The 14,342-nt window shown below is 45.7% G+C and overlaps 1 protein-coding gene across 4 annotated transcripts in view; it reads left to right on the top strand.

The window, feature by feature from the left end:
• The window catches only part of LOC115130091 (hepatocyte nuclear factor 4-gamma-like), a 39,089-nt gene extending 25,233 nt beyond the window's left edge, over positions 1-13,856 (top strand). For 2 of the 4 annotated variants that reach the window (XM_065019291.1, XM_065019288.1), the window contains exons 4-10: positions 2,559-2,665; positions 2,805-2,960; positions 3,664-3,751; positions 10,393-10,545; positions 11,143-11,385; positions 11,526-11,645; positions 13,101-13,856. In XM_065019291.1, coding sequence (XP_064875363.1) covers positions 2,559-2,665; positions 2,805-2,960; positions 3,664-3,751; positions 10,393-10,545; positions 11,143-11,385; positions 11,526-11,645; positions 13,101-13,144 — 911 coding nt within the window. In that variant the 3' untranslated portion in view covers positions 13,145-13,856. The remainder of the gene's footprint in view (positions 1-2,558; positions 2,666-2,804; positions 2,961-3,663; positions 3,752-10,392; positions 10,546-11,142; positions 11,386-11,525; positions 11,646-13,100) is intronic. The other 2 variants (XM_065019290.1, XM_065019289.1) reach the window with 2 other exon arrangements.
• Positions 13,857-14,342: the final 486 nt, after the last annotated feature.

Below are 14,342 nucleotides of genomic sequence, written 5' to 3'. Positions count from 1 at the left end.
AGGAAACTGGGTGGCTGGGAGGCTACTGGGTGGTGGATGTTGAAACTATGGATGCTTTGGTGGCTGGTAAACTGAAACGATGGATATTGGGTGGCTGGAAGGCTGAAACGATGGATGCTTGGTGACTGGGAGGCTGAAACTATGGATGCTGGGTGGCTGGGAGGCTGACACTATGGATATTGGGTGGCTGGGAGGCTGACACTATGGATATTGGGTGGATGGGAGGCTGAAACGATGGATGCTTGGTGACTGGGAGGCTGAAACTATGGATACTGGGTGGATTGGTGGCTGAAACTGTGAATGCCGGGTGACTGGAAGGCTTAAACTATGGATATTGGGTGGATTGGAGGCTGAAACTTTGAATGCTGGTGGCTGGGAGGCTGAAACTATGGATGCTGGGTAGCTGAGAGGCTGAAACTTTGGATACTGGGTGGATGGTAGGCTGAAACTTAGAATGCCGGGTGACTGGAAGGCTGAAAATATGGATTCTGGGTGGCTGAAACTATGGATGTTGGGTGGCTGGGAGGCTGACACTATGGATACTGGGTGGCCTGGGAGGTTGAAACTATGGATACTGGGTTGGCCTGGGAGGTTGACACTATGGATACTGGGTGGCCTGGGAGGTTGAAACTATGGATGTTGGGTGGCTGGGAGGCTGACACTATGGATACTGGTTGGCCTGGGAGATTGAAACTATGGATGCTGGGTGGCTTGGATGCTGAAATGATGGAAACTGATAGGCTGAAACCATGTTTACTGGGTGGCAGGGAGGCTTAAACTATGGATGCTGGGTGGCTGAAAATATGGATTCTGGGTGGCATGGAGCTGAAACTTTGGATACAAGGTGGTTGGGAGGCTGAAACGCTGGATACTGGGAGGCTGAATCTTTGGATACAGGGTGGCTGGGAGGCTGAAACTATGGATGCTGGCTGGCTGAAACTATGAATGCCGGGATGCTGGAAGGTTGAAACTGTGGATGCTTGGTGACTGGGAAGCTTACATTTTGGATACTGGGTGGATTTGATGCTGAAACTCTGAATGCTCCGTGACTGGGAGGCTGAAGCTATGGATACTGGGAGAGTGGGAGGCTGAAACTATGGATACTTTGTGTCTGGGAGGTTGAAGTTATGGCTGCTGGGTGGCTGGGAGGCTGACACTATGGATATTGGGTAGCTGGGAGGTTGATATGAAGGAAACTGGGTGGCTGGGAGGCTACTGGATGTTGAAACGATGGATATTGGGTGGCTGGAAGGCTGAAACGATGGATGCTTGGTGACTGGGAGGCTGAAACGATGGATGCTTGGTGACTGGGAGGCTGAAACTATGGATATTGGGTGGATGGGAGGCTGAAACGATGGATGCTTGGTGACTGGGAGGTTGAAACTATGGATGCTGCTTGGTTGGGAGTCTTATTAAACCTACTCTTGGAGGCTCAGTGGCTGAAATTATAGATACTGTGTGGCTGGGAGATTGAAACTAACTCTAGGAGGCTGTGAGGCTGAAAGTAACTCTGGGTGGCTAGGAGGCTGTGAGGCTGAAAGTAACTCTGGGTGGCTAGGAGGCTGTGAGGCTGAAAGTAACTCTGGGTGGCTAGGAGGCTGTGAGGTTGAAAGTAACTCTGGGTGGCTAGGAGGCTGTGAGGCTGAAAGTAACTCTCGGTGGCTAGGAAGCTGTGAGGCTGAAAGTAACTCTGGGTGGCTAGGAGGCTGTGAGGCTGAAAGTAACTCTGGGTGGCTAGGAGGCTGTGAGGCTGAAAGTAACTCTGGGTGGCTAGGAGGCTGTGAGGCTGAAAGTAACTCTGGGTGGCTAGGAGGCTGTGAGGCTGAAAGTAACTCCGGGTGGCTAGGAGGCTGTGAGGCTGAACGTAACTCCAGGTGGCTAGGAGGCTGTGAGGCTGAAAGTAACTCCAGGTGGCTAGGAGGCTGTGAGGTTGAAAGTAACTCCAGGTGGCTAGGAGGCTGTGAGGCTGAAAGTAACTCTGGGTGGCTAGGAGGCTGTGAGGCTGAAAGTAACTCCAGGTGGCTAGGAGGCTGTGAGGCTGAAAGTAACTCCGGGTGGCTAGGAGGCTGAAATGATGGATGCTGGGTGGCTGGGAGGCTGAAGCTAGCCCTGGGACTCTGGGAGTCTGAAACGAACTATGTTATTAACCAGAAGTAATTATTCAGAGAACGCTGTGTTTATGAGGTGTATCAGAGAACGATTTTGTGTGTGTGTGTGTGTGTGTGTGTGTTTATGGGCCCTATAACCTTGGCATAGGGTTTAATGACATGTTGTTCAAGGCTGCTATTGGTTAACGTTTGACTTCACCTCTCTACACAGCTCTTTTTCTAGGATGGTATCAGCAAATTCAGGGGGGACTTGAATCTATCCAGATCCATGCGGTTGTTAGTCTTACACCCTAGCTGTGGGAAATGTTAACACGGTAATATCATAGTGATATATCTCATCTCTGTGTGTGTGTGTGTGTGTGTGTGTGTGTGTGTGTGTGTGTGTGTGTGTGTGTGTGTGTGTGTGTGTGTGTGTGTGTGTGTGTGTGTGTGTGTGTGTGTGTATTTCAGCGGTTCAGAATGAAAGAGATCGTATCAGCTCCAGAAGAAGCATTCAGGACAATCAGGATCTCCTACCTATCACTGTTCTTGCCCAGGCGGAGTCCCTGTCTCAACATGTAACACACACATACACACGCACACACACACACACACACAGAGGACAAATACAATTGCTCTAAGCAATCATGTAGAAGGTGGTTAAAATCATCATGAGAGTCTCCATTCATCTGTATGACAGCTTCCTTCTCTCTCTAGATCAATGTATCCAGTCCCAGGGGTGCAGTAGATGTGTCAGAACAGAAGTCAGCTGGTGTGGGGGATGTCTGTGACTCCATGAGACAACAGCTGCTTGTGTTGGTGGAATGGGCCAAGTACATTCCTGCGTTCGGAGAGCTGTCCCTGGACGACCAGGTACACAACCTGACTAGGCTAGGAAAACTACCAAGAAGTGACTGACCAGGTACACAATCTGACTAGGCTAGGACAACTACCAAGAAGTGACTGACCAGGTACACAATCTGGCTAGGCTAGGACAACTACATGACTACCAAGAAGTGACTGACCAGGTACACAACCTGACTAGGCTAGGACGACTACATGACCAGGTACACAACCTGACTAGGCTAGGACAACTACATTTTTAAATTTATTTTACTAGGCAAGTCAGTTAAGAACAAATTCTTATTTTCAATGACGGCCTAGGAACAGTGAACTGCCTGTTCAGGGGCAGAACGACAGCTCGGGGATTCGAACTTGCAACCTTTCGGTTACTAGTCCAACGCTCTAACCACTAGGCTACCCTGCCGCCCAACTGACCAGGTACACAACCTGACTAGGCCAGGACAACTACATGACTACCAAGAAGTGACTGGCACTGGACTGAAACAAAACAGTGGTTGTCAAAGTTTTGCCACGACTCAACTAAAGCCTTTTGAATGTGCCTGTGACCTTCCAGAAACACACAGTAATGTTTCTGGCTTCAGTCCGTAACTAATGGTTTAGAGTCAAATGAGGCTGAGATGTTTGTAGCCGGTGTTTGGTTACTCATGTCCTTGTTTCTCATGCTGTGTGTGTGTTTTGTTTCGTGTGTGTGTGTGTGTGTGTGTTTGTCCAGGTGAGTCTGCTCAGAGCTCATGCAGGGGAACACCTTCTACTTGGGGTCGCCAAGAGGTCAATGCCTTATAAGGACTTCCTGCTTCTTGGTAAGAACTGACCAATCACCTCTCCTTTATGCCTCAGTAACACCCAGTCAAAACCTGCCATACTGCTTTGCCAAGCTTGTTTTGAGTCTAACAGGTCGTTGCCCTGCAAGACTGTTATATACCCTGATAATCATTGACCAAGGCTTTATCTATGGAGGCCTCTGACTTAAACACTTCTTATCAGAGATGAAAATACATAGAAGACATGGATTGCCCCTACAGATGATTTGTAGATGGTAAAACTATCCAGATAACGAGTTAGTAAGTGGTGGTACATACACACAACGCAGGTACTAACACACACACATTGTACAAATTAATAACAGACTAAATGTACTGCACTGACACAAATGTTTTAGCATGCTTATAGAGAAGGGCACTCAAAATGTACTGCACTGACACAAATGACCGATGATTGGTTGAAAGAAAATGATAATAAGAAGATTGTGGGAGCTATACTTATAATTTTGAGTGCAGTCTTTGATATCATTGACCATAACTGGTCCTGAACATCTCTAAAAGAGCATTGTATTTGGTACAAATTATTCCATAAGCCCTAGACCACAGCTGAATCTGGTAATGAATGGTGTGGCTGTTGAACAAGTTGAGGGGACTAAATGACTTGGTGTTACCTGAGATTGTAAACTGTCATGGTCAAAACATATGGATTCAATGGTTCTAAAGATGGGGAGAGGTCTGTCTGTAATAAAGGGAGAGGTCTGTCCGTAATAAAGGGAGAGGTCTGTCTGTAATAGAGGGAGAGGTCTGTCTGTAATAAAGGGAGGAGTCTGTCTGTAATAAAGGGAGATGTATGTCTGTAATAAAGGGAGAGGTCTGTCTGTAATAAAGGGAGAGGTCTGTCTGTAATAAAGGGAGAGGTCTGTCTGTAATAAAGGGAGAGGTCTGTCTGTAATAAAGGGAGAGGTATGTCTGTAATAAAGGGAGAGGTCTGTCTGTAATAAAGGGAGAGGTCTGTCTGTAATAGAGGGAGAGGTCTGTCTGTAATAGAGGGAGAGGTCTGTCTGTAATAAAGGGAGAGGTCTGTCTGTAATAAAGGGAGAGGTCTGTCTGTAATAAAGGGAGAGGTCTCTGTAATAAAGGGAGAGGTCTGTCTGTAATAAAGGGAGAGGTTTGTCTGTAATAAAGGGAGAGGTCTGTCTCTAATAAAGGGAGAGGTCTGTCTGTAATAAAGGGAGAGGTCTGTCTGTAATAGAGGGAGAGGTCTGTCTGTAATAAAGGGAGAGATCTGTCTGTAATAAAGGGAGAGGTCTGTCTGTAATAAAGGGAGAGGTCTGTCTGTAATAAAGGGAGAGGTCTGTCTGTAATAAAGGGAGAGGTCTGTCTCTAATAAAGGGAGAGATCTGTCTGTAATAAAGGGAGAGGTCTGTCCGTAATAAAGGGAGAGGTCTGTCTGTAATAAAGGGAGAGGTCTGTCTGTAATAAAGGGAGAGGTCTGTCTGTAATAAAGGGAGAGGTCTGTCTGTAATAAAGGGAGAGGTCTGTCTGTAATAAAGGGTCTGTCTGTAGGGAGGTCTGTCTGTAATAAAGGGAGAGGTCTGTCTGTATGTCTCTAATAAAGGGAGAGGTCTGTCTGTAATAAAGGGAGAGGTCTGTCTGTAATAAAGGGAGAGGTCTGTCTGTAATAAAGGGAGAGGTCTGTCTGTAATAAAGGGAATAGAGGTCTGTCTGTAATAAAGGGAGGGTCTGTAGAGGTCTGTCTGTAAATAAAGGGAAAGGGAGAGGTCTGTCTGTAATAAAGGGAGAGGTGTCTGTCTGTAATAAAGTGAGAGGTCTGTCTGTAATAAAGTGAGAGGTCTGTCTGTAATAAAGGGAGAGGTCTGTCTGTAATAAAGGGAGAGGTCTGTCTGTAATAATGGGAGAGGTCTGTCTGTAATAAAGGGAGAGGTCTGTCTGTAATAAAGGGAGAGTTCTGTCTGTAATAAAGGGAGAGGTCTGTCTGTAATAGAGGGAGAGGTCTGTCTGTAATAGAGGGAGAGGTCTGTCTGTAATGAAGGGAGAGGTCTGTCTCTAATAAAGGGAGAGGTCTGTCTGTAATAAAGGGAGAGGTAAAGGGAGAGGTCTGTCTGTAATAAAGGGAGAGGTCTGTCTGTAATAGAGGGAGAGGTTTAATCTGTAATAAAGGGAGAGTCTGTCTGTAATAAAGATCTGTCTGTAATAAAGGAGAGGGTCTGTCTGTAATAAAGGGAGGGAGAGTCTGTCTGTAATAAAGGGAGAGGTCTGTCTGTAATAAAGGGAGAGGTCTGTCTGTAATAAAGGGAGAGGTCTGTCTGTAATAAAGGGAGAGGTCTGTCTGTAATAAAGGGAGAGGTCTGTCTGTAATAAAGGGAGAGGTCTGTCTGTAATAAAGGGAGGTCTGTCTCTAGGTCTGTCTGTAATAAAAAGGGAGAGGTCTGTCTGTCTGTAATAAAGGGAGAAAGGTCTGTCTGTAATAAATAAAGGGAGAGGTCTGTCTGTAATAAAGGGAGAGGTCTGTCTGTAATAGAGGGAGAGGTCTGTCTGTAATAAAGGGAGAGGTTTGTCTGTAATAAAGGGAGAGGTCTGTCTGTAATAAAGGGAGAGGTCTATCTGTAATAAAGGGAGATGTCTGTCTGGTATGAAGGGAGAGGTCTGTCTGTAATAAAGGGAGAGGTCTGTCTGGTATAAAGGGAGAGGTCTGTCCGTAATAGAGGGAGAGGTCTGTCCATATTAAAGAGATGTTCTGCTTTTTTGACACCACACTCCACAAAACAAGTCCTGCAGGCCCTAGTTTTATATTATCTTGATTGTTGTCCAGTCATGTGGTCAAGTGCTGCAAAGAAAGACCTAGTTAAGCTGCTGCTGGTCCAGAACAGAGTGGTACATCTTACTCTTCATTGTAATCAGAGGGCTGATATAAATACTATGCTGCCAGTCTCTCTTGGCTAAGAGATGAGGAAAGACTGACTGCATCACTTCTACTTTTTATAAGAAACATACATATATTATATACGTACTGACATGTGACCTACTGGTTGTGTGTATGTACTGACATGTGACCTACTGGTTGTGTGTATGTACTGACATGTGACCTACTGGTTGTGTGTATGTACTGACATGTGACCTACTGGTCGTGTGTGTGTACTGACATGTGACCTACTGGTTGTGTGTACTGACATGTGACCTACTGGTTGTGTGTATGTACTGACATGTGACCTACTGGTTGTGTGTACTGACATGTGACCTACTGGTTGTGTGTATGTACTGACATGTGACCTACTGGTTGTGTGTATGTACTGACATGTGACCTACTGGTTGTGTGTATGTACTGACATGTGACCTACTGGTTGTGTGTATGTACTGACATGTGACCTACTGGTTGTGTGTATGTACTGACATGTGACCTACTGGTTGTGTGTATGTGACATGTGACCTACTGGTTGTGTGTATGTACTGACATGTGACCTACTGGTTGTGTGTATGTACTGACATGTGACCTACTGGTTGTGTGTATGTACTGACATGTGACCTACTGGTTGTGTGTATGTACTGACATGTGACCTACTGGTTGTGTGTATGTACTGACATGTGACCTACTGGTTGTGTGTATGTACTGACATGTGACCTACTGGTTGTGTGTATGTACTGACATGTGACCTACTGGTTGTGTGTATGTACTGACATGTGACCTACTGGTTGTGTGTATGTACTGACATGTGACCTACTGGTTGTGTGTATGTACTGACATGTGACCTACTGGTTGTGTGTATGTACTGACATGTGACCTACTGGTTGTGTGTATGTACTGACATGTGACCTACTGGTTGTGTGTATGTACTGACATGTGACCTACTGGTTGTGGCTGTGTACTGACATGTGACCTACTGGTTGATGTACTGACATGTGACCTACTGGTTGTGTGTATGTACTGACATGTGACCTACTGGTTGTGTGTATGTACTGACATGTGACCTACTGGTTGTGTGTATGTACTGACATGTGACCTACTGGTTGTGTGTACTGACATGTGACCTACTGGTTGTGTGTATGTACTGACATGTGACCTACTGGTTGTGTGTATGTACTGACATGTGACCTACTGGTTGTGTGTATGTACTGACATGTGACCTACTGGTTGTGTGTATGTACTGACATGTGACCTACTGGTTGTGTGTATGTCCTGACATGTGACCTACTGGTTGTGTGTATGTACTGACATGTGACCTACTGGTTGTGTGTATGACCTACTGGTTGTGTGTACTGACATGTGACCTACTGGTTGTGTGTATGTACTGACATGTGACCTACTGGTTGTGTGTATGTACTGACATGTGACCTACTGGTTGTGTGTATGTACTGACATGTGACCTACTGGTTGTGTGTATGTACTGACATGTGACCTACTGGTTGTGTGTATGTCCTGACATGTGACCTACTGGTTGTGTGTATGTCCTGACATGTGACCTACTGGTTGTGTGTATGTACTGACATGTGACCTACTGGTCGTGTGTATGTACTGACATGTGACCTACTGGTTGTGTGTATGTACTGACATGTGACCTACATGTGACCTACTGGTTGTGTGTATGTACTGACATGTGACCTACTGGTTGTGTGTATGTACTGACATGTGACCTACTGGTTGTGTGTATGTACTGACATGTGACCTACTGGTTGTGTGTATGTACTGACATGTGACCTACTGGTTGTGTGTATGTACTGACATGTGACCTACTGGTTGTGTGTATGTACTGACATGTGACCTACTGGTTGTGTGTGTGTACTGACATGTGACCTACTGGTTGTGTGTATGTACTGACATGTGACCTACTGGTTGTGTGTATGTACTGACATGTGACCTACTGGTTGTACTGACATGTGACCTACTGGTTGTGTGTATGTACTGACATGTGACCTACTGGTTGTGTGTATGTACTGACATGTGACCTACTGGTTGTGTGTATGTACTGACATGTGACCTACTGGTTGTGTGTATGTACTGACATGTGACCTACTGGTTGTGTGTATGTACTGACATGTGACCTACTGGTTGTGTGTATGTACTGACATGTGACCTACTGGTTGTGTGTATGTACTGACATGTGATCTACTGGTTGTGTGTATGTACTGACATGTGACCTACTGGTTGTGTGTATGTACTGACATGTGACCTACTGGTTGTGTGTATGTACTGACATGTGACCTACTGGTTGTGTGTATGTACTGACATGTGACCTACTGGTTGTGTGTATGTACTGACATGTGACCTACTGGTTGTGTGTATGTCCTGACATGTGACCTACTGGTCGTGTGTATGTACTGACATGTGATCTACTGGTTGTGTGTATGTACTGACATGTGACCTACTGGTCGTGTGTATGTACTGACATGTGACCTACTGGTTGTGTGTATGTCCTGACATGTGACCTACTGGTTGTATGAACTGACATGTGACCTACTGGTCGTGTGTATGTACTGACATGTGACCTACTGGTTGTGTGTATGTACTGACATGTGACCTACTGGTTGTGTGTATGTACTGACATGTGACCTACTGGTTGTGTGTATGTCCTGACATGTGACCTACTGGTTGTGTGTATGTACTGACATGTGACCTACTGGTTGTGTGTATGTACTGACATGTGACCTACTGGTTGTGTGTATGTACCTCTCCCCCATGTGACCTACTGGTTGTGTGTATGTACTGACATGTGACCTACTGGTTGTGTGTATGTACTGACATGTGACCTACTGGTTGTGTTTATGTACCTCTCCCCCATGTGACCTACTGGTTGTGTGTATGTACTGACATGTGACCTACTCGTTGTGTGTATGTACTGACATGAGACCTACTGGTCGTGTGTATGTACTGACATGTGACCTACTGGTTGTGTGTATGTCCTGACATGTGACCTACTGGTTGATTGTATGTCCTGACATGAGACCTACTGGTCGTGTGTATGTACTGACATGTGACCTACTGGTTGTGTGTATGTCCTGACATGTGACCTACTGGTTGTGTGTATGTACTGACATGTGACCTACTGGTTGTGTGTATGTACTGACATGTGACCTACTGGTTGTGTGTATGTACTGACATGTGACCTACTGGTTGTGTGTATGTACTGACATGTGACCTACTGGTTGTGTGTATGTACCTCTCCCCCATGTGACCTACTGGTTGTGTGTATGTACTGACATGAGACTTACTGGTTGTGTGTATGTCCTGACATGTGACCTACTGGTTGTGTGTATGTACTGACATGTAACCTACTGGTTGTGTGTATGTACTGACATGTGACCTACTGGTTGTGTGTATGTACTGACATGTGACTTACTTGTTGTGTGTATGTACTGACATGTACAGTATGTGTAACTGATAGATACACACACAAACACAAACACACACACTACATTTTAATGTTTTTAAATGTAGTGTGTGTAAATTGTATAGGCTTTTGTCTGTAATGTTTTATTCGTTATGTGTCGGACCCTAGAAAGAATAGCTGTCAACCAAATAAATAAACAAAAAAATCTAATCACTAACAGACACACACAAACAGTACATCCCTTATAACACGTGGAAAACACACACTCAACCCCCCTCCCAAAACACACACTCAACCCCCCTCCCAAAACACACACGGCTCCCTCTCCCTCTCCAGGTAATGGGTGTGTGATCCATGGCAGCAGTGCGGAGCCAGAGATCGGCCGCGTAGCTAATCGTGTTCTAGGTGAGCTGGTCCTGCCCTTCCAGGACATCCAGATAGACGACAATGAGTATGCTGCTCTCAAGGCACTCGTCTTCTTTGACCCTGGTAAAGCACTTGAACATTTCTCGAACCAGGCAAACTTCCTTACTGTATTTTCACACTTTTACACACCACACACACACACATACCGACCACACAAACCTACACACACCACACACACCCATACACATCACAGACACCACACACACACACACACATACCTACCACACACACCTACACACACCACACACACCCATACACATCACAGACACCACACACACACACATACCGACCACACACACCCATACACATCACAGACACCACACACACACACATACCGACCACACACACCTACACACACCACACACACCCATACACATCACAGACACCACACACACACACATACCCACCACACACACCCACACACACCACACACACCCATACACATCACAGACACCACACACACTACACAATAGCTTAATTTATTCAACTGAACAAAGTTAATTTGAATGGTTTTGTTAATCATTGACACGTGACTGTTCTCTGTTCTTTTTGTTCCACCCGGACACCAAATGTCTTCACACATTCATTTCATATCATTCATCAATACATTTTCTCCCTCTCCATCCATCCCTTCATCCGTCCATCTCTCCTTCTGTCCAGATGCCAAGTCTCTGCGTGACCCGTCTAAGATCAAGGCGATGCGTCTGCAGGTCCAGATGAGTCTAGAGGACTATATTAACGACCGTCAGTATGACTCCAGAGGGAGGTTCGGAGAGCTGCTGCTACTGCTGCCTACTCTACAGTCCATCACCTGGCAGATGATAGAACAACTGCAGTTTGTTAAACTCTGTGGCCTGGCCAAGATAGACAACCTACTGCACGAGATGCTGCTGGGAGGTGGCTGTATGATAACATCATATTAATAATATTGTTAAGAAATATAGATGTTATTACACTACTTGGAGGTGAGTAGTAGTGTGTACATTTAATGGTAAATATATTATCCTGTGTCCTGATTGGCTGGTTTGTCTGCCTGTCTCCAGGTTTGGCATCAGAGCCCGCCCACCTGCACCAACCAGGCCACACCCAGTTAGCCCAGGACCCTTTGACTGGACACACACTGGTCATAAGCGCCATGCCTGCTACACACGCTTCTCAGATAGGTAAGATATACACACACACACACACACACACACACACACACACACACACACACACACACACACACACACACACACACACACACACACACACACACACACACACACATGCATGAAGTTGTTCTTCAGATAGGCAAGATTCATGGGCATTCACTGGCAAGAAACCATGACTGCTCCATATTACCCTCTCTGTCCCTCTGGTGTGGCTCATCTCTCTCTCTTTCTCTGTCTCCCTGTCTCTCTCTGTCCCTCTCTGTCCCTCTGGTGTGGCTCATCTCTCATTCTCTTTCTCTGTCTCTCTGTCCCTCTCTGTCCCTCTGGTGTGGCTCATCTCTCTCTCTTTCTCTGTCTCTCTGTCCCTCTGGTGTGGCTCATCTCTCTCTCTCTCTTTATCTGTCTCTCTGTCCCTCTCTGTCCCTCTGGTGTGGCTCATCTCTCTCTCTCTCTTTCTCTGTCTCTCTGTCCCTCTCTGTCCCTCTGGTGTGGCTCATCTCTCTCTGTCTCTCTCTCTCTCTTTCTCTCTTCTCTCTCTCTTTCTCTCTCTCTCTCTTTCTCTGTCTCTCTGTCCCTCTCTGTCCCTCTGGTGTGGCTCATCTCTCTCTCTTTCTCTGTCTCTCTGTCTCTCTCTGTCCCTCTCTGTCCCTCTGGTGTCCTCTCTGTCCCTCTGGTGTTCTCATCTCTCTCTGTCTCTCTCTGTCCCTCTGGTCTCTCTTCTCTCTCTCTTTCTCTCTCTCTCTCTTCTCTCTCTCTGTCCCTCTCTGTCCCTCTGGTGTGGCTCATCTCTCTCTCTTTCTCTGTCTCTCTGTCCCTCTGTCCCTCTCTGTCCCTCTGGTGTGGCTCATCTCTCTCTCTTTCTCTGTCTCTCTGTCTCTCTCTGTCCCTCTCTGTCCCTCTCTGTCCCTCTGGTGTGGCTCATCTCTCATTCTCTTTCTCTGTCTCTCTGTCCCTCTCTGTCCCTCTGGTGTGGCTCATCTCTCTCTCTTTCTCTCTCTCTGTCTCTCTCTGTCCCTCTCTGTCCCTCTGGTGTGGCTCATCTCTCTCTCTTTCTCTGTCTCTCTGTCTCTCTCTGTCCCTCTCTGTCCCTCTCTGTCCCTCTGTCCCTCTGTGTGGCTCATCTCTCTCTGTCTCTCTCTCTCTCTCTCTCTCTCTCTCTCTCTTTCTCTCTTCTCTCTCTCTTTCTCTCTCTCTCTCTTCTCTCTCTCTGTCCCTCTCTGTCCCTCTGGTGTGGCTCATCTCTCTCTCTTTCTCTGTCTCTCTGTCTCGTTCTGTCCCTCTCTGTCCCTCTGGTGTGGCTCATCTCTCTCTCTTTCGCTGTCTCTCTGTCTCGCTCTGCCCCTCTCTGTCCCTCTGGTGTGGCTCATCTCTCTCTCTCTCTCTCTTTTCTGGTGCGGCTCATCTCTCTCTCTCTCCCCGTCTCCCCCCCATCTCCCCCTTTCTTTCCCTTTTCTCTCTTCACAGCGTCTCCAGACACTCCTATCCCATCTCCTCCTCAGGGTCCATAGATGATCAAGTCAACTTCAAGCCCCTCCTTCCTGCTGGCTCCGTCTCCCACAAAGACATATCCCTCCCCCTCCCCCTGAGTGTACAGCACCCGACCCGCGAATAACAACTACAAAAAACTACAGAAAGTCTGTTCGATGGGCAAAATACTCATTTGAGATATACATTCCATGCGTAACTCATAAATCATGCATTCACTAGTAGTGTCAAAACCTGAGGTTGCCCTATGTGTGTAAAGGTGTCAAATATTTGATGTTTTCAACCCTGTTTAGTGCCATAGGTTTTCACTCCAGTTCGTTGGTCTACAAATTGAGTAATCTGTGTAAATTGTAGCATCTATAAATCATTCGATTATTCCTAGTCTCTGAGCCTCTGTTATTATGGTGTAAATGACCGTATGTATTTAAGCTTTCCATCGGCTCATCATTGAAGATGGAGTGAGAGATTTGCTATCACCATGTACATTATATACACTATGTGTTTCTCAAAGTGATTAGGACTGTGTCTGTAACACATGATGTTCACGTGTTGCCATGTTTCTTGTGGTGTGGTGCTTTACTGGAGCATAATGTATTTGTCAATAATATAACTAACTGTATATTTAGTTCTTAATCAACTCTGCAGTGGCTTTAAGTCTTTTGAGATTAATGTTATGATATGATATTATATGAAAACTGTCAAAATTGGTGATTAAATTCAGTTGCATTTGTCAAATGAATCTTATTGAACTTCTTTAGACTGTCAAATGGTGTATACACTTTAGACAATGTAAGCTGTGTATTGTGATTATAACAGAACACTATTTTCATTGAATTGTAGCCTCTGCTTTTGTCTGCTTTTGCATGAAAATGGACATAGTAATGAAAAAATAGAGAGGTAATAGAACGAACCCAGCAACCACGTTGTCCCACAGCAGAGAAATGAAGGGTACTGGCTCCCCCATGTGGTTTGTTTAGAAATATCAATTCTGTAATCACTAGATGGCCAAGGTGTCAATATGGTCAGAGAGGATGAGAAAGTATGTGAGATATTTGTTATTAATTAATTGTATAGATAGGTTCCATATTTCATCTGCTCCATAACCTTTCCCTTGAGAGTTCCTATAAGTGTTCTATTGGTCTGGGTTATATGGTGTGTGTCTATGGTCTGGGTTATATGGTGTGTGCCCATGGCTGGATTGGTCTGGGTTATATGGTGTGT

Source organism: Oncorhynchus nerka, linkage group LG6 (assembly GCF_034236695.1).
Source record: "Oncorhynchus nerka isolate Pitt River linkage group LG6, Oner_Uvic_2.0, whole genome shotgun sequence".
Classification (NCBI taxonomy): Eukaryota; Metazoa; Chordata; class Actinopteri; order Salmoniformes; family Salmonidae; genus Oncorhynchus; species Oncorhynchus nerka.
The sequence above is the reverse complement of the archived record's forward strand: the minus strand, read 5'-3'. Positions and strand labels throughout refer to the sequence as shown.